General features: G+C 44.5%; 1 protein-coding gene across 8 annotated transcripts in view; it reads right to left on the bottom strand.

Annotated features, from left to right (window-relative positions):
* Positions 1–19910, bottom strand: part of Dlec1 (DLEC1 cilia and flagella associated protein) — a 49775-nt gene extending 29865 nt beyond the window's left edge. For 3 of the 8 annotated variants that reach the window (XM_046436644.2, XM_046436646.2, XM_046436647.2), the window contains exons 1-8: positions 19315–19908; positions 15077–15224; positions 11399–11509; positions 9723–9913; positions 9293–9513; positions 8375–8453; positions 1510–1597; positions 690–863 (exon numbers count right to left, since the gene is read on the bottom strand). In XM_046436644.2, the coding sequence (XP_046292600.1) occupies positions 690–863; positions 1510–1597; positions 8375–8453; positions 9293–9513; positions 9723–9913; positions 11399–11509; positions 15077–15224; positions 19315–19716 (1414 nt within the window). In that variant the 5' untranslated portion in view covers positions 19717–19908. Of the gene's footprint in view, positions 1–689; positions 864–1509; positions 1598–8374; positions 8454–9292; positions 9514–9722; positions 9914–11398; positions 11510–15076; positions 15225–19314 lie in introns of all 8 variants that reach the window. The other 5 variants (XM_046436645.2, XM_046436643.2, XM_046436642.2 and 2 more) reach the window with 3 other exon arrangements.
* Positions 19911–25027: the final 5117 nt, after the last annotated feature.

The following is a 25027-nucleotide window of genomic DNA, read 5'->3' as shown; positions in this document are numbered from 1 at the left end:
ATGTGGGGGTCCTAGGCCAGCACCCCAAGCAGAGGGGATAAAGGGGACACCTGACCCTGTGCCAATTGGGTCCTACTCAAGCTGCTCTGCGCCACATGGCAGTAGCACCATAGGACTCTTGTCTACTCCCAGCCAGGCTGTGGGAGCCGCACACACTGTGGGCTCCTGCCTTGGCCAGGGCCACCCAGCATGACCCTAGGGATTGTGGCAGAAGTGAGGGGGATCAGAGTCCCAAATTTCACCTACATCCAGCTGAAAAAGACTTATGACTGAGGGTGCCCAATGGAAATTCTTCCACGGGAGCTCACCCCATGGCCACAGAGACAACATCCACTGCAAGCTCCTCAGGGTGCCCCGGCACTTGCTTCTTGCCTCACTCAGTATGGCGTCAGGGGTGTTCACCAGCCAGCCACATCTGTGATGGGGTTAGCTGGGCTGCAGGCCTCCCTCCCTCCCATGTGGGTCAACCTCCAGGGGACACCCAAAGTGAACAGTAGGTCACTGACATTGTCAGGTATCACTGACATTGTCGGTCCTGACATTCTGGAAGATGGTGTGGAAGCTGCTTCGCAGTCCCCCACCCAGAAGCCTGAGAGGACCAAGCTCTACACTGCTACCCAAGGGGCAGGTAGTCCTCGTGGGGACTCCTGGCCCTAACTGAATCCCTGGGAAGGGTAGCACACACTCACAGGTCAGCACGGGGGGCGGCCTCCGGGCCTGCAGGGGGATCAGGAGCGTGTGAGTTGACTGGGTCTCGACTAAAATGAAATCATCAAAATCCCCGAGACAGTCCGGGATAAACTGTATAGTGTACTGGCAAGTCATGCCGGGAGCCACCATTCCACCTTTTCCTGGGAACATCCCTGCGCAGGACAAAAGCCACCAAAGAGGATCAGGACCAACCACCCTGGCTGAGCCTAGCTTCCTCAGACCAACCACAGCTGGGTCTGGCTCTGTGAGTGAATCCCTTCTGGGTCAAGGCCAGGCAGAACCACCAGGGTGTGCTAGGGGACAGGCTTCAAGGGCAGGGACTCCAGGCCAAAAAAAACAAAGCTAAGGCCCAAGCGGAGGGGAGGTGGGGGTTTGCCATGATCCATCTGAAATGGTTAGCCTGGCTCATGTGGCTTAAAATTTATTTTGTGGGCAGTAGGGAGTCCTTTGAGATTTCTGAGCAGGAGTGACATGAGTGGGGTTGTATTGAGACCGACACTCCCACCCAATCTGGGAGGTGGCTGCAGGGACATGAGCCAGGAAGAGGGCCTGACTAAGGGCAGTGACAGCGTGAAGCACAGGAGATGGCAGAACCAGTGCCTTGAGGGAGGTGATCAGGAGAGTGGTGCTGGGGCGTCACTGGGAGGCTCTGAGCCGAGCATGAGGGCCTCCAGTGACTGCTGAGGGAGAAGCCCTGAGCCCAGGTCAGGGAGTCCGCAGGACCCGGTGGCTCAGTCCCGGCAGCCAGCCCAGCAGGTAATTTTGTAGCCATCTAGAAAGCGACTACGCTAAACTCACCCAATCCCAGAGCAAAGTGTGGAGTAGAAGGCGGGAGGACTCGCAGGTAGCGACTGGCAGAGGTGGTGTTCTGCAGCGAGATGACCATCTGTTCAAAGGCAAGGGTGATCTCTTTTAGACAGCAGCATTTAAGGACCTGGCCATGTGGTGTCTGGAACTTCAAGTAATATGGAAAGGGAGGAGGCATAAATGAAATAAACCTGGCCATGTGTAAGTAAGTATTGGAGCTCAGTGATGAGCATACGGGATTCATTATGTTATTCTGCCTACTTTTGTTTGTTTCAGGAAGTTTCCACAGTAAAAAAATTTTAAAACCTTAAAGATGAAGAGGGAAGTAGAGCTGATCTATTTTGTCCCATTGCTTAAAACAACTACAATAGTCTCTCTGTATCCATATGGTTGGTTCCAGGACCTGAGAAGATAACTAAACCTGCAGATCCCTTACCAAATCCCTTCTATAAAATGGCTCAGTATTGACACACACTCTACACACATCCTCTATCACTTCTCAGCCTTGTGGTGTCCATCATCTCTAGATTACTTACAGTAACTAATACAATGTAAGCTCTATGTAAATAGTTCTTATACTGTATTGTTTAGGGAACAATGACAAGAAAAATGTCTGTGTGTGTTCAGTACAGATGCAAACCTTGTAGGCCTAATTAAATAGTATGTGAACGAGACTCAAGGTGAACAATGCTCAAAGTGAAATGATGGGATACTTTGGCAGGGTCCGCCTATATATTGTTACACCTTCAGGAATTTAGCACAGTGCTCAGCACTCAGCAAATCCAAATTCGGCTTTATGGAACTTTCAGAATGGGGAAGAGTGATATTTTCAATCTATTCTTGGTCGAATCCATGGCTATGGAACTTGCAGATTGTCGCCATGAGCAAAAGTGTGACATCTGCAGTAGAGGAGAGAGATAAAGAATGTCCATGCGCTTCTGCTCTTTTCAATGTTTTGTTTACTCAATACAATTTCACTCTGTAGGTTCGTAATCAAGGAATGACAATCCTTAATGCTGGGCATTGCGATAGACAGAATCAATTCAAAGCAAACAATTCTACGTTAATTCTAAGCACTGCAAACACACTTAATCATGACAGACCTGTTACAGACATTCCCTCTGCATGCTAAGCTTAAGTGCTAGATTCAAAGTCTTAAGTCTTAGATCTTAAGTCCAGCAGATGCACACTCACTCAGACCGCAGCAACCAGTCCGGAATAGACAGAGGAGATGGTCATAAGGAGAAATCTTGTTCTCACCAGAGTCAAGAGGCTGCTGTAGAGTTTGAGAGTGGTGAGAACACAGAGGATCAGGCAGATGAGAAGAGTTGGGAGGTCAGCCCAGGTCCTCATCAGGCTCTCAGGCTTGTGTGCATCTGTGTCAACTGGCTGAACGTCTGTTCATTTGCTCCATCATTTATGTTAAATTTTGGGGCTTCTGACTGCCCTTTCAATCCCTATCAGCTGTTACTGGGTTTCTCAGTGATGTCTTTCATTCTGAAGTCAAGCCATCTGATCTGTGGTTTCCTGATCTCTCGCCTTTTGCCTTTATCAGGACGAAGGCAAATGACAGACACTTCACTCTGAGTTTTATCAAGGTTGTGGAAAGTGACTTATTTTATCAGGCTATGACTGGGGACCATATTGGAGGGCTCTGTAGGTGTGCCTGGTGGGGACTGCAGTTTTATTTCAAAATGGATTCACTTAGGTTAAGGCCCTTCTTAGGTGAAAGCTATCCTTACACAGATACAGAAGGCTGATCATACTATTTACTGAGCATCTACTCTGTGCCTCCTCAACCTCTCAACAACCAGGAAAGGCGAGCACTTTTTCTATTTAACAGGTGAAGAACCTGAGGTGCAAAGAGGCTCCTCAGAGATTCAAATTCAAGACATTTGGATCCAAAGTGTTGACCAGCTCACCTCATGTATTGTCTTCTTCCCCACATTTTCCTTTGAGCCACTTCTTCCCACAGGCCCAGTCAAGATATATTGTGGGCACGTGTGTGTCAGGGCTGTAACTGGGCTTCTCCATCGGGCAACCCATCCGGCCCCTTTGAAATCCCACCTCTCCCCCTGCCTCAGAGTGGGAGATCCCTAAGGGTAAGCCCTGGAACTCAACCACAACAGCACCCAGCACAAAGGAGGGAGCCTAAAACATGTACATATCTTTTTCTTCTGTTTTGTGAAATATAATACTAGGAAAAAATGTATAAATTATAACACAACAAAAGCCATGTTTCTTAAGTTAGGTAATAGAATAAATTCAGTTGAAACCCTCTACCAGCTCCCCATCAGATATCATCTACATAAATTTGAAATACGCCTTCATATTTTTATTCAGAGATATATATTCCTAAATCAACAACTAAGTTCCCCCCCTCCCCAGTGCTTGAGATTGAATCCAGGTCTTGTGCATGGTAGGCAGGTGCTATACCACTGAGCTACATCTCCAGCCCCTCTTAAGTCCATTTTTCACCAGCACAACATTTTGATCAATTTACCTATGAACCAGGCCACAATTTAGAAAGACCCATTTTACAGTTTTAATTTTCATTCCTCTGTTATTGATAGTGAGCATCTTTTCATGTTTATTTGCTATTTGGGTTTACTCTTCTGTGAGTTGTTTGCTCATGTCCTCTTACCTCTTGCCATCACAGAGTTTGTTTTTATCTTATTGATTTGTAGGTGTTCTTTATATATGTTGAAACTAATTCTTTATAAAGTAGAAACTATAAACATTTTCCAGTTTACAAACTTGCATTATCTTTTGATTTATGCTTCCTAAAATTTGTGTGTGTGTACATTCTAGGAGTTGAACCCATGGCCTTATGCATGCTAAGCACACACTCTACCTCTGAGCTACACCCTCAGCTTGTTTCTAAAATTTTAATATAAAATTTATCAGTCGTTTATGGTTTGTGCTTCAGTTTCAGGAAATCTTTCCATATTCGCTATATTTTTTACTAAAACAATAGCTCTTTTACCTTGAGCTGTTTACTGGAAACTATTTGGTTTGGGGTATGGTTATTGGCAGGTCTGCACACATCCACGGTAGTAAGAGCATGCACTGATCCCTTAGTTACAGAGCTAGTTGCAGCCACTGCTGTCATTAAAAATTGAGGTGCTCCTGGCAGTAGCTGTTCACATCAACTGAGTCATGTCTTGCTTCCAGCCACGCAAGGCAAACCTCTCACTGGGGAAAGACAGGAGCCAGGGGGTTATCGGCTTCTCAGGGCATGTCCCACTAGACAAGGCAATCGATTGCACTTAATGGGGGTCAGCTCTAAAGTACAGCCTCATATTAGCTCTCCCTCCTTTATCCCCTTTCCCTCTTCCCTCACTGGAACTGTAAATGATAGTAAATAATCTCACCATCTCAGGCTCTGCTATGAGGGAAATCTGAGCCCACAGTCAGTACAAGAAGGGTACTAAAACAGTAGACCCTGAGGATGCCATTCTGGAATTGGCTTACCAGTCTGGTGGCAGTAAGAACCCTAGCTGGCAGGAAGCAGGGTGAGAGGCTCCTAGCATGGTAGCATCACAATTATTAATGCTTCCACCAGTGGTCAGCTGGGATGAGGAAACAGTAGACTGTCAGGCAGTGACAAGTGGTAGCTGGGGAGGCTGGAAGGTCTGAGGCAGTGATAATTATATGGAGCGTGGAGTGGATTGGCTTTCCTTACCAGCACTAGAAGCCTTGGAGGGAAAAATGACAGGCTGAGGCAGCCAGCTGCCAACTCGGCCCCCACTGAGACATTCTTTGCATTCCCGAGTTACACTTACTCCTGTGTGTATGTTTGTTTTTTAATTCCTGCTCGCTTTGATGTGCTGCTTTTTACCTAGTATTTCTGTATATGTTCTTCAGCAAGATCAATTTGCATTTTTTCATTTAGTGTCAAGGTAATCTTAGGCTCATTATCTAATAATGAGGGCAGGTTCCCTCTTTTTCTAGCATCTAAAACAATTCATATAAAACTTACATAAGTTAATTTTAAAGCTTATAATTAAAATTTATACACAATAGGCATTAGCTTGAATGTTTAGTAGCCTACATCTTGAATGTTTGGTACAATGTAGTTTTTATTTTATATAGAAAGTGCTTTTTAAAGTTATTTTCACCAGAGTGGGACAGCCTCCTAGTTTGAAGAGGCAGAAAGTTCTACGAGGTTTTGAAAATAGAAATCCTTCCCCTGGTCTCCACCCTGCCATTTCCCACCCTCTAAGGGCAAATGCTTTTTCCTCCTTCAGCTGATTGTTATTTATTTCCATGTCTCTGAGTTGCACATTACGTTTTCCCCTTCAGTTTTAGGGATTAATGGCAGATGGATCATGTGGCTATGCCCTCTTTCCTCTCCCATATCCAATTCAATGTGTGACTTTCCCTTCCTATCCCCCATCTTCCCAGCAGAGTTACATCATGTTACTGGTTAGGTCAGTAATGAGTATATTAAAGGCACTCTGTAAATGCTATTCCCAGCTGAGCAGGAGGCAAACTCGGCTTTCTTTCCCTCCCTCGCAAAAACATGTATTTTTCTGAAGTTAATAACCAACTCGCTTTCAGAGGAAGTAGTGCTGTGTAGCTGCCAAGGTTAGGCCATAAAAGCCGTCTGGCTTGCAAGGATGCTCACTTCTTGTTGTCATGTAAAAGTCTCACTACCTGAGACCGCCACACTGTGAGGTACCCCAGATCAGGTAGAGAAGCTCTAAGTCAGTGTTCTAGTCAGCATCAGCACCCATGTGAATGAAATGCCTCGGAGAATTCCAATCCCAAACTTTTGAGTCACCTCTAAACACCAACTTACCAGTCCTGGTCTTAAAACATTGCAGAATAAGCCATTCCCATTGTGCCTTGCTCAAATTTCCAACCCAAAGAATCAGTAAGTGGGCTAGGATTGTGGCTCAGGGGCAGAGCACTTGCATGGCATGTGTGAGGCACTGGGTTCAATCCTCAGCACCACATAAAAATAAAGAAATTTTAAAAAAAGGTATTGTGTCTATCTACAACTAAAAAAGTATTTTTTAAAAAAGAATCAATAAGCACAATAAAAATGGTTGTCACTAAGTTTAGAGAAATTTGCTCTGCAGCAACAGAAACCCCCAAAATTCCCTGACAAGTTTTAAACTGAGGGTTCCCTTCACCCCCTCCTATGTTGGATCTCATTCCATGTTCCATGTCTTCCTCTACCTTGGTTCACTTATGTCTATGGAGCACGTTCCCTGGAAATTTCAGGGTGCATGGAACATACATTTTTAAAGACTCTGGAAATTTGAAACATCCTTAAACTTCATAGTGTAGCTGGTTAACACTGTTATGTGCACAGTCACAGGCCCAACAGACACATGGTGATTCCCAAGAGAACTCACTAGATACAATCCACCAATCTGGATTTGATTTTCCAAAAATGGCTATAGTGATACTTCTGGTCCCTCATGCTATTCTAGAACATTGCTACACCCAGTCATTAAGGGTGTGTGTGTGTGTGTGTGTGTGTGTGTGTGTCTTTTGCCATGAGTGGTTGAGAAGTTCCTAAAGATATGGATATGCACAAGCTCTTTAAACTCTACAGTGCAATCCACTGCATGTGAAGGGGCTGTTGTCAAGAGGCCTTTGCACCTGGTGGGTGGAGCCAAGTGTGGTTGTGACCTGATTCCCCAGAGTGGTGGGAGGCCAGCGTTAAGGCAGAAGTTGGGAAAAGAGATAAGAAAATCTCTATGTGTGGCTCTCAGAGGAATTGCTGGGTATGCTGTTAAGGGGCAGAGGAGAGTAAGAAGGAGAGGGACTCAAAAATATATACATGTTTGCTTATGGTTCCAAAAAGAAACAATGGAAGAAACCAAACCAATAGAAATCATAACCTGTCGAGGTAAGGAGAGTACAAGGAAGAGGAGATGAGAATAGAAGTTAGAGGGAAAGTTGGTTTTTTTTTCTCCCAATAGGAAAATCATAGCTGATGAATGCAAAAGGAAAAACAAAACTATAAATCACCATTTTGTAACTCCAATTTTAAAAAAAGCAGGCAACAATCATCCACCGCTGCTAACTAGGAAGTTGACGGTTGATAAGAACGTTAGAGAGGCTTACAACACCTGACCCCAGAGAGTGTGCTTCCTCCTGAGCAATAAGAAATACACAGTACCACTAAAGAAGTATTCTTTCCAAAAAGAAAACAAAATTGAACCTGAATCTAATCATCTAATCAAAAACCTCTACATTTAATTACCATATCAGTTTATGTAAAAGGTGGAGAATAAAGGGACATAGTTAATATCACCAACAAGACAACTGGCCAAATCCAGAATGCAAAAAATTAAGTTTCTTCTACAAATAAATGGCATTTTTAAAAACTTAGATTTGGAGGAGGAATTATTCTCAACTAAGGGAAAACAAAGAATTATTTGTACTCAGATGCAATGTTTAAATTCTGATGCCAATAAATACACTGACTTTTTTTTAATCAAATGGAGCAAGATCAAATATTGATAGGTTATTAGTCTACATTAAGGAATCCTGGCTAGTATGGCCAATTGTGATAATAGAATTATGGTTGCTTTTTAAAAGTCCTTGTCTGTTAGAGATACTTAACTATTAACTGAAGAAGAATGTGCTGGCTTTCCCTCACAATATGCCAGCTGGTGAATGCGCATGTGGACACACACGAAGAAGTTACGGGGGGTGACAGACGAAACCAAATTTGCAAAATGTAGATAACTACATTGGATGATGGGCCCATGAGGGTACGTTACCATCTTTTGCCTAGTTTTGTGTATGGTTCATATTTTGAAAATTCCATAATAAAGATGTTTTTAATAAGGAAGGAAATGAGGTGAGATCGATAAAAAATCAAGATTTCTACCTCATAAACTGGTCCAATTTCATAATCTGTGAAAAACCCAATTGATGGTTTAGCAAGAAACACTGGAGCATCCATGCAGCTGTGGGAGGAAAACAGGGGAGAGAAAGGCTGTGAGTGTCCTCTACATGACAAAATACCAAGCAGTGACATTAACACAAAAACAAACACAGGCAGCCAGCAAAGATATTCACAGTATGCCATTTGTTGGGGTTTTTGATTGCTGTTGTTTAAACAGGTTACAAAATAATTTAACACATGATCCAGTCCTTATGGAGACATGTGCAGCCATGTATATGGTTTTCAATATGCACAGGGGAAACTCTGGAAGCTTAAATGCCAATATGTTAACTAGTTTTTTAATAGTTTTTATTTTCAAATGTTAGTCTTTTCCAATATTTCTTTATACAAAAATATCAGTTGTCTAATAAAAAATGCTAATAGTTTTAAGTCCATTAAAATGACACACCTATGAAGCAATTTGTTCCCTTCATTAGAACAATTATTGAAAATAGAGACAAAGATACTCTTGAAGAAAGAATCACAATTTGCACTAACTACATTTAACTAATCAAACTGAAAGCACTGGTATTATCCAAGGTACATACATTCCATGGAAGGAGTACATGGCTATGAAGACTCCTCTCACGTGACCCAAACTGCTCCACTGTCAACAGAGGGCCTACACCAACCCCCATTTTCTCTCTTCCCCTATTTATGAACCTGACAGATCAGAAAAGTATAAGACCAAGACTCTGGGGAATGCCCAAAGGCCATGTCTGTGGGTAACCTTGAAGCCCTGCTCTATATTTGGATACTGCTACCCTGCCCCCCAAACTCTAGGGGGACCAGACCCTGGACCTTCTGGGTTTACCATAAAGGGTCAGGTTGTCCAAGAGTGTAAGTCAGGGAAAGACGTACCTCTGTTCCAGCTCTGCACTCGGGTGTTCTCCCATCAGTTCAGGCTTAATTGGAGGAAAAATAAGAGATTTGCCTCCATGTGGAGTATTAGGAGGGAAAAACCGAGGGTTTCTCAGGAAGTGGTTTCGATTCTCCATTCTGGCAAGAAGAAGTCGCTCCAGTTCTCTCTGGGGCATGCGTAAGTGTTTCATCCACTTTTTATTCTTCGGTAGACTTGGTTTCTTTGAAACACACAGAAGTATAGTCAATGACAGGCAAAGGGACTGTGCTGTACGTGCTGACATCTTGGCATGACCTGCAGATGCCAACACCAACTCTAATTTGCTGTGAATTCATCACGACTTTTTGTGTCATCTGAACTCTTTTCCCTGCACCGCCTCCCTGTCTCCACCACCCACACACATGGCTGTGCACAGGCCTCAAAACGAACCTTGATGGTTTCTTTGGTCGTTTGTTTGGCCTTAGGAATTGAGTCCCATTCCTGGCTGTCCACAGTGTAGTCGAACTCATCTCCAAGCTTCTCCTTGTAGGGCACTGCAAGCTTCTTGCCCAATGCTCCTTTGGGGGTGAAACGCTTCTGACTACTGAACGTCAGTTTTGAATATCCAGGGATAGAACTGCCTAGGGCACCAAAGGAACAAACTGAGCTACCTATCATAACTGAGATGAGGAAGTGGGTGCTTCTAAGAGGACCACATAAAGCCACAGTCAGCACGAATGTCACATTTTCTGCATCAGATGTAATCCCTCTTCAACATGCGAATTACTCTCAGAACTTATTCCTTGTATTTCCAATTTAGAACTACAGGGTTAAAATATCTTTCAATTTTCCAGTCCAAAGAACATGTGTGGACCATTGTCATACTCACATATACACATACCCCAGAACGTGCCTTTTGAAAAGCTTACACGAGGAATCAAAATTTCCATTAGCTTTTTTTTGTTGTTGTTGTTGTTGTATTGGGGACTGAACTCGGGGGCACTCAACCACTGAGCCACATTCTCAGCCCTATTTTGTATATTATTTAGAGACAGGGTCTCACTGAGTTGCTTAGTGCATCACCATTGCTGAGGCTTAGAACTCACGATCCTCCCGCCTCAGCCTCCCGAGCCGTTGGGATTACGGGCATGTGCCACAGCGCCCAGCTTGCATTAACTTTTTAACATCGATAAGATCATCCTCCAAAAGCGAAATGCATTCTTACTGCAATGAATGTTCTCAGTGAAAATTGGCCCCCCCCCACCAATCCCATTTCTGAGCACAGGTTATTTACCTGCATAAGATAGTGAGTATCCAACTAACTGTAAAATACTGAGTGGCTTAGTATCCATGACACTTGATTCTGCTACCCCCTTCCTGGCTTTTCTTCCCTATGTGGATTAGGAACTCATCACTGAAACTCTTTTCTCATCACCACTCTCAACTCTCTGGATCCCAGTCTTCCCACCCCCCGATGCCTTCTAAGCTATAAAACCCCAGGCATCATCACACACTCCCACTGACCAGGTCTGCTGGAGAGCTTGGCACCACTTGGCAATCCTAATGCTTGGCCACAGGGTTCACAGAGACTCTGTTCATCCACACAGTGACTCTTTCAAAATCTGCTTCCTTGCATAAGCCCACGACCTACTCATTCTCAGATCTTGCCTCCCTGATCACAGAAAACTGGCCCGATATCTCACACATATGCAAACACACCCTCTCTGCCTCCCAAATCATACTTCTGCCCATTCTCAGTGGGTGAGAAGCTTCTCTTTTTCCCAATGAGGTAGACTTTGTCCACATTGTGCCTCATCAGAACTTGCTCCCCTGCTTATAGATGTCTTCAATCCCTTCCTTTGTAGGTCTAGTCAATTACATCCAAAAATCTGGGGGTCTCTTATGATGTCTTCAGAGAGTCTGAAAAGTCTGAAACTTCTGTCTTACAGGCAGTGAGAGAGTGAGGAAGTGGCACACTCAGATTTGACCCTCCCAATTGTCACTATAAAAATTAAAGAGGAAAAACCCTTTGAGTGATGAAACGGCCACAAAGGTGGCTGATGTGGCCCTGCTACTATGGAATGTCCCTGGAATGATACCCAAAGCTCTGAAAACAGAAGCATTACCTTTAGGTGCCGAGCAAAATGGCACGGTGTCACTGTAGTAATCTTCTGGGCTGATCAAATGATGTTTCCGCAACAACTCGCTGTCTACACACCACCTGAAGACAGTCTTAACTGCACAGAGGGGGGAGAAGACAAAGGCGAGTCACGCTAGACCTATGTGAAAAAGCTGCACCCAACTTTCTTCATCCTCTCAACCTAAACTGTCCTAGGAAACTCCTTCTCAGAACCCTGCAGTAGTGTTGAGATTTAAGAAACTAATCAGCATATTTATCAACCACTTAAAAGAGGCCAACCATTGGGCAATGCTGCATTGTGGTATTATCTGAGCTTAACACTGTTATGCAGAGAGAAAGTTCTAGAACAAAATAGAATTAAGTATGACATACAGTAATAAATGGCCCCAATTCTTCACCCTTCCCCACACCTTTTGCAACATGACTTCGTAGTCCCTCCTACTAAAGAGAGTACACATCTTCACCCTTGACCTTGGCCGCCCCATGTACTTTGGCCAATGAGATGATGGTGGGGGTTTGCTTGTGCAGTGAGATTTCTCTTTTGTGCTTTGGCCATCATCAGGGAAGAGTTTCCCTGCCCCTACATCTTGAACACTGATGTAAATGCATGTGGAGCAAAGCTGAGCCCAACCTACAGCAAGAAGCCAAGCTTGCGGGATCCGCAGTTGAAGCCGGTCCAGACAGCCAGGCTCAGGTAGGTCAACCGAACCTCCCACTGACCCAAAGATACATGAGAGAGAAAATTTCATTTAATGGAATGGGAAGTTGATCACATCTATAACGATGAATCAAAAACAGCAGTAAAGACACATTGTTTACACAACATACAAATAACATTATTTAGAAGTATCCAGTAACTACCTTGGGAAAGTGGACTGAGACTAGGAAAGATGAGTCAGGGGCTTCTGTTAAAATAAACTTTATATTTCAGAGTAGTTATAGGTTGGCAGAAAAACTAAGAAGATATAGAGTTCCCATCCATCCCCTGCATCCATACATGCACCTCCTCCCCCATTACTGACATCCCTAACCAGAGTGGTACATCGGCTACATCGATGAATCTACATTGACACAGCAATCCCACCCAAAGCCCATGTTTCGCTCTTAGTACTGTATAGTCTATGTTTGCACAGATTTATAATGCATGTATAGGTGGAGGCTTTTTATACATTACTAGGCATTCTAATCTTCTTTAAAACCGTATATATTGATTACTTTGATAAAAATAAGGAAAAATAGGACGAATGGAAGATGTGGAAGTTTTTAAACTTTCCTGCTTGCTCCATTAGCCCACATTTTCCTAAGATGGGACACCATTAAACCGACTTTCCCTCTGGCGGTCTCCTCTAACCAAAGTTGAGGACGAGACAAGGGAAGAATGCCCATTTCCCCATGAGGCAGGCAAACTGAGGATCCTGAGGTTTGGCCTAATTACTGTAATAATCAGGAACAGAGAAACCACACTGTGCATATTAAATAGAAAGGCTTTTGGGCCCGGGTTGTGGCTCAGTGGTAGAGTGCTGGCCTAGCATGCGTGAGGCACTAGGTGTGATCCCTGGGACCACATAAAAAAAAAATAAAATAAAGGTACTGTGTCCATCTACAACTAAAAAAAATTGAAATAAAAAAAAGAAAGGCTTTTAATACAGGGGATTATGAACTGAGGGAGAATAGGTCGGGGAAGCCATCATTGACAATGTTAGCTGGTGGCACTGAGGCAGGTAGCTTCTCTAGGACTTATCTGGAATCTGCTTCAAAACGGACTGTACTGAATCATCTGCTGGGAGCTGCTGCTTGAGAGTAACGGCCTCCCAGGGCCTCCCTCACCAGTGATCTATCCTGAAACGGCAGGAGAGGTGCATTCCGGGCTACTTTTGAGGGAGACTGTGGCAGAGAGTGGCAGCAGTGTCAAGTTGACACAATCCAGCCCCGTTCCAAAGGACTTTGGTGATGGCCTATTTGAAATCTCAAAAGATAAGAGCAAATGTCATGTGATAAGGGATGTGTCCTCTCTCTTCTGAGACTGTTCTCTCCACAGTCCTCCCCCACTGGACCTGTAGACAATGCTGTACTGGCTTTGTGACCATCTTCCTCCTTCTGAGAAGGGTGGACTTCCTACACTGATGCCATGGCTCCTGAGCCTGGCTCTGCCAGGGATTGGTTGTTGCATTCTCCAAAAGATAACATAGACAAGTCCCCAGCAAGGACAGGAGAGAAAGCACAAAATGTTCTTCAGGGTTCTGATCCTTGTCCCTCTGTCTGGACAATGTATGCATGTTTTCCACCCTGTGATATTTGTATTAGTGGACAGAGAAAAGCTGCCTTGTTCTTCAGATAAGAAAAGTTTGGAGGTGGGGGATGTCCTCAAGTTAGAAGTTTTTGGGTCACCTTGCCCCACCCTGAGAAGCAGGGAGGGACCTGATGACATCCATGAAGCTGAATTATAAGGTCTCTTTTTCCTACCACTTTTATAAAAGACAGAAGGAGGCTGAGAAACCAGGACAGATCATCTCTGATTATAACTTATTATCTTGGGTGAAAAATAAAATGAATGAGCTGGGCACGGTAGTGCAGGCCTGTAATGCTAGCAATTCAGGAGGCTGAGGCAGGAGGATCCCAAGTTCAAAGCCAGCCTCAGCAATTTAGTGAGGCCCTAAGCACCTTAGTGAGACCCTGTCTCAAAATAAACAATAAAAGGGGCTGGGGATGTAGCTCAGTGATTAAGCACCTCCATGTGTTCAATACCCCGGTACCAAACTAAAATAATAATTAAAAAATAAAATGAATGAAATTCTCCTGAAATTTGTCTTCTGCTCTCAATGTTTTGTTTCACTTTCATTTAAAACAACAACAAAACACAAATAGCTAACTATTTGATCTCCCCTGACCTTTAGCAAAAAAAAAAAAAAAAAAAGAAAAAAGAAAAAATCCTACTCCAAACAGGACAATATCTGACTCCCAGGGATTAGGGGACATGGAGCAACCAATTAAGCCTCCTAGGAATCTGCTACCAATAATCTCTGCTGAAATCCACATTATTTGATGCTGTAAGGGCCACCATTGAGGGTGGGGTCCTGGGAGCTACTCTCTGTCTTGGTGGAGTGAGAAACAGGGAGAGAGATGGAATATGAGCCTGAGAGTTCACAGTCCAATTGGACCTGAACCTCAGAGGCGGCAACCTTGACCAAGGATCCAGCTCCAAGCTCACATCCTAAGGGAAGTCATAAAAGCCCCTGGGATACTATGCCAGGTCAACAATCTCCCCTCCTCCTGATAGAAAGAGGAGATGGACTGACACAGAAGACACACTCAAGTTCAAATCCGGGGTTTCCCCTTTTCTGAGCTACGGGACTCTATTGGAGTTATTTGATCTTCCAAGTTTAGTTCCTGCACCTGAAAAATGGAGAGAAAACCTACCCCACAGCTTGTTGGAAGGATTCAGTGGATAACCTAGGCCAACATTTGGAGGGTGTGCCCTGTTTATAAAGGACAGTGTCCCAGTTCTGGTGATGCTGTGAATGCTGGAGTGTTTCGAGGTAATGAAACACAAAAACTGCAGCTGGCTCTCCAAACGTTCAGAAAAGGAGCGTGGGCAATGGCGCAAATACAGTCACACGTCTGATCTGGGGAAACAAGGGCAGGCATAAGAGAACTCAATACACACCTGGGGGCAACTGGAGGGCCTCGAGGACATGCACTGTGGCCTGGTTCGTGGCCCGCTCTGTTTCAGCCAGGGCCCGTGCTTGGGCCTGAATGATATGTCTCTCCAACATTTTGACCTCATCCAGTCGCTGCTTATAGAGCTCCCGAATCTGCCAAGGGGATGATTAAATGCACAGAAATATGGTGAGGTCACAGCTTTACTCTGCCCCACCCCCACAGCAGGGTTTCCATTGAAGCACAAAAAAGCCAGAGAGCTATTGCAATCATCTGGTCCGACTGACCAGCTGTAAGAGACCCACAGAGGAAATGACTGGAAGTTTTCATAGTAAGTCAGTAGAGTCAACCTTGGAAGCCCTTGTCTCCTGGCTTCATGGTAAAGAGAGCTGCCTCTCGTACTGTGAAATCCAAACACAAGTGTTTTAGTCAGTTTTTTCACTGCTGTGACTAAAAGACCTGACCAGCACAACTGTAGAGGAGGAAAAGTTTGGGGGCTCACGGTTTCAGAGGTCTCAATCCATGCACAGCAGACTCCATTCCTCAGGACTCAGGGTGAGGCAGAACCTTACGGTGGAAGAGTGTGGCAGAGGGAAGCAGCTCACTTGATGATCAGGAAGCAGAGAGAGAGGGTCTCCACTCTCCAGGTACAAAATATATACCCCATAGCCACGCCCCCAATGGGCCGCTTCCTCCAGCCACACTCCACCTGCCTCCAGTTACCACTCAGTGAATCCCATGAGGTATTAATTCACTGAATAGGTTAAGGCTATACCCCCCAACCATTTATCTTCCAAATTTTCTTACATTGTCTCACATATGAACTTTTGGGGGACAACTGACTCAAACCATAACAAGAAGTTAGCACACTCCCCGTTGGGCCACCCAGAGCTCTGTTCAGGGAAGGTCTTGCTCCCTACCTCTAAGGAACAGTCTCCAGCTGTCAACCCTGTCAGAGCTTACCTAAACTGCTGGAAGGGGCTGGCCTGAGAGTGTGTCCTTTTTGTGGAATTCGCATCCAGTGACTGAGACGCAGGAGTGTAGTTACAGGCTTGGTCATTTTGACCCAAAATGAAAAACTGAGACAGGCTATATTCTCTTCAATGCAATCTTCTCCATTTGCCATGGCTTACTGGGCCCCCATCAAAATTCAGCTGCTTCCCTGGTTCAGTGCTGCTTTCTCTCTCTTCCCTTTGTAGATGTTGATTGCTAGTAAACACCTTGTACCCAAACGTTGTCACAGTATCTGTACCCAGAAATCCAACCTGGATACCCAGCACACATCCTAAGACTTCAGATTGACTGGTCAGCCAACCAAGCTTCTGATCTATATTTTCAAGTTCAGGATCAAAGCAAGAAGCAAAGAGCTCACTGGTGCATGCAATGTTAAAGACAGTTTATGCCAGGTGACGCTGATCCTTATTATATTCCTAGAACTGACAGGGCCTCAAACATGTTTACTTAGTTATTTTTAGTGAAGATTTATTGTGAATTTACAATGTACACTTGAGGAGAGAAATACATCAGATATGGTTTCTGCGCTTAAGGAGTTTAAGATTTAGCAGAGGAGCCAGGGAAAGATATGAGTGGAACAGACTCTCAAAAGTGTAAAAATAGCATAGATGTGAGGATAAAATAAAGCTAGGAGGGGGTAGCTAAATGTTATTAAGATCAGGTGGGGGCTGGGGTTGTGGCTCAGCGGTAGAGCGCTCGCCTAGCACGTGCGCGAGGCCCTGGGCTCCATCCTCAGCACCACATAAAAATAAATAAATAAAATAAAGATATTGTGTCCAACTAAAAATATATATATATTAAAAAAGAGAGAGAGATCAGGTGACCCCTTGAAGGAGACGGTGGCCAGGGCAGTTCCATACACATGCATTATGTTTTATTATTATGTCATGTGTTTTATTATTTTGCTCTGCTGATAACAACTAACCCTAATTCTTATATGTAGGAATACCCAAATAATAACAACTATCACTTATTGAGCATCCACCATGTTGTAAACAATATTATAAAGCCTTTACTAAATTGATTCAATCCTATTGAGGTATTATTACCCCCATTTGATAGATAAGGAAAAAAACTTATAGAAGGATTGCCCAAGGTAATACAGGTGGTATGTGGTGGAACAAGGATTTGAACCCAGGGTGCAAAGTTCCAGGGCATTTGCTCTCAATCATTAGACCTCACCAATCTTCTTGTAGGCAGACTTGGAAAAGACCAGAAGCAGGTGAGACTGTCTGGGGAGACCTCAGTTCAAGAGAGATACTCCATATTAGATGGTGACTATTGCTTCCTTCAGAGAGAATGAATTCAAGTGCTGCACAGCCAGCATGTTTACTGTTATTTTTAGTGAAGATTTATTGTGAATTTACAATGTACACTTGAGGAGAGAAATACATCAGATATGGTTTCTGCTCTTAAGGAGTTTAAGATTTAGCAGGAGGGGACAGGGAAAGATATAAATGAGTGGAACAGACTCTTAAAAGTGTAAAAATAGCATAGACATGAGGATAAAATAAAGCTAGGAGGGGGTAACTAAATGTTATTGAGATCAGGTGGGGGCTGGGGTTGTGGCTCAGCAGTTCAGCGCTAGCCTAGCAGGTGCTAATTACAGATACTAATTACAAAGTTTCTTTTGTACCTACAAAATGAATTCTTGTGCATCGCAAAAGTTCTGAAAATGTAGATGTCTGGAAAGAAAAATCTAAACGCTCCCCCAGGAGTGCTGTTTACATTTTTTATATAAAACTTTTCATCTTCTTTTCCATGCAAATGTGTAGGGTTCTAAAAGGTCCTAACCTTTTCCAATGACTTTTGTGCTAACTTAATAAATGGCAGGTAGCTGTCTATGAATATAATATAGGTGTAACTCATGGTTTTTAACAACTTCATAATATTGCATAGTACAGTAAGTATACCATAACTTATAAAGTCAAACTACCTTTGCATGAGTTGATTTCTATAGGACCACTCTTTAAACTTTTCTGCATTCAGCAATGTTTGAAACATGTATCACTTTTGTATTTAAAAAAAATGTGAAGCCTTTTTTCTTTAAATTGGGATTGCTCTGCCAGTTCAGATGCTGGCTAATCATAGAAGAGATGTTAAAATGCATAGTCTAATGAACTGGGTGACTGGTTGAGGGGTTTATGGGTTAACAATGCTTCACATCTTGTGGCTCATGTGAATGACAGGGATGTGAGTTAGATGTTCAAGATCAAGGTTTGGCCTAGGATGGCTAAAGTCAGGAAAGTGAGTGTGATGGTCCAGGAAGAACAGGGCAGTGGGTTCCCATCCAGGAGGTCCTACCTGGATTTCAGGAAGCCTGTGTAACTCATGGAGGGTTGAGGCTAATATCTCACATACTATACAGATACTCGTGTTGTTAATGTCTATCTGCCCCAGTTAGATGGTAGGCTATAGAGGTCAGGGTGTGTGTGTGTGTAGGTGTCCATGCACCCATGTTTTCCTTATTGCTGAATCCTCACTGCCTAGAACAGAGCATGGTACATAGTAGACACTCAATAAATGTGTTAAATGAATGAATAAAGCCAGGAGCAGGGGTACATATCACTTAAAGGGGGTAAAGGACAGAATGGAGTGGAGAAGAGGAAAATCTGAGAAGCAGGAGGTACACCTGGTAAGGGGGTAGGCTTGGGTGGGGGCAGTTTGCCCTCAAGTTGAAGGGAGTTGTCCTTAGAGGACATGTAAGCATGAAGGACACAACTTGGCTGGTTTCCCCTCTTGTACAGATGAACAAATAAGAGTTGCTGCTCCAGAGACGGAGTATGCTTCTGAAAGTGTGGGCATGAATGTCTCAGTCAAGATAGTGGTTGGTGATATAAAGGCACCCCAAAGGATAGTGACTTGACTTAATCACCTCTAGGGAACAACTATTTGGCTGACTGCCAGAGTCATTTAATTTATATATGCAATATATAATGTGCGGATGTGTGCAGAGAAATATAAACAGGCGCTACAGATCTGTGCCATTTATGTGTAGTGTGTGTGCATTGGTATATGTGTGCGTTTATGCAGCGTCCTTCTTCTAGAATGTCCTCTGCAGCATGGACTTGGTCTGCTTTTCCCCAGCTGCATCTCCAGGGCCTGGCACAGCGCCTGGCACGTGGCCAGGTGCTGGCACAGGTCCAGCGCTGAGTCCTGCGGTCCCGTCCCGGATCCCCGGCACGGTCCGCAGATGCGATGCCACCGCGTGGGGCGCCAGGGCCACGTTACCTGCTGCAACTGGTCCACGAACTGCTCGTGGCGCGCATTATCGCTGCCGCGGGCCTTGATCAAGCTGGCGCTCGCTTCCTCGCCGATCACCTCGGCGGAGTACAAGTTGCGGAAGACGCTGGTGAGCAAGTGCGAGATGTCCTGGGTGCGCAGCGAAGAGGGGCGCAGACGCAGCAGCTGCGGCTCGGGTGGCGGCGGGAGCGCCCGCGACCACCCGCGACTGGGCCGGGTCGCGAAGCCGAACTGGAAGCTCTCCACGTAGGCACGGGAGGACGACAAGGGGGACTTTGGGGGGCTTCTGGACATGGCCAGTCGTGAGTCTGGCGCCCATGTTTGCCTCTCGTACTCGTAGGTCCCAGACTCTAAGGAGCTCCGCTCCGCCGTCGGCCCCTTGGTCTCCATGGCAACTGAGACGCTAACTCCTGGCCCCACTTCTACTTCCGGGCCCGCCTCTTCCGCCTTGCTTCCGCCCTGGCGAGCGTCTTCGGCTTCGTCCTTGCAAATCCTTGCATCTTCAGCACCGTCCCTCCTAACGCTGAATTTCCTGTGAGGAAAGGGTTAATTGACAGAACCAGCCTAATCTGGTTGCAAAATCTTACTCCTGACTACGTGCTTTCATCCATTCATTCTTTAATTTGCTCAGCAATTGTTCACAATCTACTTATGGTTGATTGTGTAAAACTTCTGTTTCAGGTCCAGGCTGGGAACTGAACATACCAAAGGAAGTTAGAACATACCAAAGGAAGTTGCATCTCCCCTGGGGATCGCACCGTCGTGTGTGTGTGTGTGTGTGTGTGTGTGTGTGTGTGTGTGAGTGATATATATATGAAGGTGGTGAGTGGAGAGGGAACAGTATAACAACTGCAGGTTAGTGACTTCAGGCCACCTTGGAGGCATGTGATGTTTGTCTAGAACCATAGTCTGTAGGGTGAGCCGTGGCTTCTTGGAAGAAGTGAAGACCAGGCAGAGATTTAAAAGGAAGAGTAGACTCATCATCATTAGTCAACAGGGGAGTGGAGATTAAAACCACAATGTGTTATCACTGCGAACTTAGTAGAATGGCAAAAAGAAAGAAAGACATTCTTGAATAAAGAGACCAAACAAGTGCTAGTGAATATGGGGAGCAACCAGAATTCTCATATACTGTGAATGAGGATACAAACTGGTTCAGCAACTCTGGAGAACAGTTTGGTAGTTTCCTACACAGTTACACATACAGCAGTCACACTGGAGGTATTTTCTCCAAGTGAAATGAAAACTATGTGCACGCAAAAGCTTGAACATAAACGTTTATGGCACTTTTATTCATCACCACTCAAACTAGAAAAAAAATCCTCCAATGCTCCGTAGACTGATGAATGGATAAACTGTAGTATGTTTATACCAAGGAATAGTGCTCAACAATAGAAAAGAAGCAGACTATTAATATACCCAACAGCATAGATGAATCTATGTTGGATATATCTATGCTACCTATGGAATGGTTCCATTTATAGAACATTCCAGAAAATACATACCAAAAAATAGACCATTGGTTTTCAGGAGCTGCAGAATGGGGACTAGGTGTGACTTCAGAGGGAATTTCTTGGAGTGGTGGAATTGTCCTGTAACTTGATTGTGGTTATGCAACTATATGGATTATCAAACCTCACAGGATTGTACACTGTAAAGGTTGGATTTTACTGTATGTAAATTATACCTCAGTTTTTTAATTAAAAAAAGAATGCGTAGGAAAAGCCAATGGAGAAGGGAAAAAAAGGGTGGGTATGCCATCTCCAGTGGTCTAGGTGTGCAAAAGCTACAAGAGAGCACAGGCTGGAAGAGAAAGCTACTACAAGTGGGAGGAAATGCAAGAAATGTAGATGTGGAATCAAGAGTTTGAGAGTGAAGGATGAGACTGATAGGAAAGGGCCAGGTCATAAATGGGTTTGAACACCACAATAGGAAATTGGAACTTTATACTGAGGACAGTGAGAAAGCCATCAAGGGTTTTAAGCCGGAGCATGTCATAGTCAGCTCTTTGTTTTATGAAGGTCACTCTGATTGCTGTGAGAATAGATAGCAGGAGGCAACAGGCACCTGCGAAATCAATTAGGAAACTATTGCAGAAGTTAGAAAAGAGATAAAGGAGCTTAGATGAGGGTGAGGGGAAGGGATTGGAGATAGATCTAAACGGTAGAATTGACAGGACTTGCAGGTGGATGATGGGATGTGAGAAAAAGGAACAAAGAATCACTCCCGAGTGTCCTCTGTGTGTAGTTAGGTGGGTGATTCTGTCATCCACTGACATGGGGAAGAGGACTGTCCTTGTTCAGGGTGACAGCTTAAGACCACATTGTCCACTGTCATTGGCACAACTTGACTCTGCTCACAGTGGTATAATAAGCACTTTTTACTCCAGTGAGAGTGCTTGTCTTACAGCCCAAAAACCCACTTCCTGAGATGAGTCCCAAGATGTTGCCATCAGACCTGGGCCACTTCTGCCTCTCTTGGTTGAGGCTGGCTACCTCATCTGTACTTTTCTGTCCCGAGAGCTGGGAAGCCAGGACCCCTGCTCTGGATCTCCTCCAACTGTACCCTTCCCCACAAAGTAAGAATGTGCCTGCCCTGTGCCTGTCCTCCAGGTGCCTAGGAGCCCAAAATTATCCTGAGTCCATTTCCAGAGCCAGAGCAGGCTTCTTCTTTAACTCCCTCCTGCAGGGACTGACTGGGATGTGCAATAAGGGATAGCTTAATGGGGGACAGAACTAGGGCAACATGCCATTGGTCCAGCTTTCCATATGCATGTGAGGTCCTAGATGGTGCAGGAAGGAGCTATGTGTGGGAAGAAAAGTGGGAGAGTCTGGGGAGCCTGCCTTGCCTCTAATTTGCCTCCCATAAATAAATGGTCCTATCCATTAGGAATAGTTCCACATGTGGAGGCTCCCTGGCCCCCTTCTCTGTCCAGAACAGTTCCATGGATTCTTACCATTACTTTTGACTTCTCCATGGTGCCTCCAGATGGCCTCTGGGAAAGTCCCAGGGAGTCTGGCCCAGCCTGGAAGAGGTGCCTCCCAGCAACTCTCGCTTCTGCATGACCCCAGCACAGGCACACCCTCTGGCCTCAGCTCCTCTGATCAGCTGACACTGTCTAACCAGGTTACCCTCGGTACAGCCACTCCATCAGTCCTCACCTGATGCCACTACCATTCCTTCTGACTGACACACTAACTCTTTTGCTTTCCCCTGTCTGTGCATCCCTGTCTCCATCCTCCTGTCCCTCTTCTGGGAGTATCTCTCTGCTTGATAAGCTCAGTGCATCCCTGATTCTGCTGCTCCCAGTATTCAGCTAACTGAATTGATGAGTGGCTCTTACCTGCACCAGTATCAAAGGGCTCAGGTCACCTTTGGGACCACTCACTAGCTCCCATCTGATGGGGACTTCCTCAGTGCAAAGGAAATTCCTTGTGAGCGGCCCTTTTCATTTTATCATTTTATAAGCTGCTCTGCGGACTGCAGCTTCTGTGTGTTTATCTCTGGGTTTCACACACACTTTTGATCTTTCAATTGTTTTTTTCACTTTTAAATTTCAAAAGGTCTACATTATCCTGGTAAAAACAAAAGTAAAGAAAACCTCCAACAGTAAACAAAAAATAAAAAAATAAGTGTCCTCAGTCCTTTCCTCCAGTTTATCAGATTATTTCCATATCTTTTCAGCTTTTTTTTTGGTACAAACATTGATTTCTATATGGTCATTTTTAATATTTAAAAAACAAATGATACTGTCATATATATTCTTCTGCCGTTTGCTTTTTCACTTCTGTAACAACTCACAAAGGACATCTTTTTTTTACTACTATAAATAATGCTGTAAGGAGCCACCTTTTCATATGTGTGCATACTTTGCATGGCTTTATAATGTTTCTGTGGGACAATATCATAAAATTTCTTGGTCAAAGGGTATGCACATTTTAGTATTTGGGATATTGCTATATTGCCCTCCAGAAAGATTATACCAAAGTAGACTCCACCAGCACTATGTGATAGTTTCTAAGCCTTTTAAACATGTTTTGACTCATATCCTAAATTTTATCCCTAGCCCACATTTCCCTTCTAAATTTGTACATCCATCTTATACCTGACATCTCCCCTTGGTTGTCTGAAGACATCAAAATAAAGTGCCTATTCCTCTTCAACTTTCCCCATTTCCCGTTATGGCAGCTCTGTCCTTCTAATTGCCCTGGTCAAAACCTTGGAGCCATCCTTGATTCCCCTCTTTCCCTCACAGCCCCACCAATAAATCCTGTTGGCTCTACCTTCAAAAACGTTTCCAGAATCCTACCATTTTATACAACCTCTAGTCCTACTGCCAGGCCTGAGCCACCATATCCTCCCACCTGCATTACAGCCAGAGTCCCTGCCCTGGACCCCACTTCAGCCTCTGACCCTCCTCTGTGACTTCTTCCAGCAGCCAGAAACATGAATCAGATCATGTCCCTCCTTCGCTTGAAACCTTCCAAGTGTCCTCCATTTCTCCCAGAATAAAAGCCCCTACAAGACCAGGTCACTGTTAACCTGACTCCAAGTGTGGCACCCCCTCAGTCTCTTAGCTCCTAGCACACAGCCCCCTTGAAATCCTCCAATTTATCAGAACTGCTCCTGCCTCAGGGCCTTGGTACTGCCCATTCCCAGTGCCTAGAATCCTCTCCCCCAGATAACCCTGAACAACTTACTCTCTCACTTCCTTTGAGTCTGTTCAAATGTCACCTTCAGCAGCCAACTGATTTAAAACCTAACCCCGCCCAGGAACTCCTTTACCCTACTTTTTTTTTTTTCATTACTAGAGATTAAACCCAAAACCTCATGCTTGTTAGGCAAACACTGTACCACAGAACTACATCCTCATCCCCTACCCTACTTGTTTACTTATTTTCATTTCCTTTCATCTTCTAATACAATATACAATTCTCCTCGTATGTTTATGATTATTGCAGCATCTCCTCTCTTTCCATTAGAATTTAAGCTCCATGATCACAGGGGATTTTGGTGAGTTTTGTATATGGGTGATTCTCTGGACTCTTGAAGAGTGCCTTGTGTACAGTATGTGCTCAATAAATATTTATTGAATAAGCAAAATAGCAGAATAAAGGTTTTGGTGTCTTCAGTTCACACAGGCCTAAATGTGCCTCCTCCCTCAGATAAGGGTCAGAGGGCAAGTCTCCTGACGGCTGTCCTCACCAAGCACTGCACTTGCCTGTGGGGTGCCATGGGATAAGATGACCCTTGGGACTTAGTCCACAGTGAAATGAATACACGGTAAAATCCCATAAATACAGCTGTGGAAAAATAACTCCAAATAATGCCATACTATCCCAGGGTTACAAAGAGGCCCAGCAACCTTGTAGTCTATGGTGTAGTCTGTGTGGTCTAGACATCTTTCCCACATGGTCCCAGGGCCTTTGCTTTGCCAAAGCTGCTCTCTTGGGAGAGGCAGCCTTCACTTTTCCTCCGGATGTGTCTGGACTTGGGTCCAGGACCCTCTGGAGTGAGCTCAGCTGGGGTTCCACATACCTTGAAAGCACCAGGGGCATGCCCTTAGACAAAGAGCCTCTGTGGCCACCAGGATCTATAGAAGCCAGGTTGGGGACAGTTTTGGGGAGAGAGGACTCTAGCTCAGGCCCCTCATGCAGTGTTTATTTGTTTCTGGTAGTTGACATCTGTTATTTCAGCCTAT

Source organism: Marmota monax, unplaced genomic scaffold (assembly GCF_021218885.2).
Source record: "Marmota monax isolate L192 unplaced genomic scaffold, Marmota_monax_Labrador192_F-V1.1 WCK01_AAM20220418_F8-fsc00021, whole genome shotgun sequence".
NCBI lineage: Eukaryota > Metazoa > Chordata > Mammalia > Rodentia > Sciuridae > Marmota > Marmota monax.
Note: the sequence above shows the minus strand (reverse complement) of the source record. Positions and strands in the feature narration are given on the sequence as shown.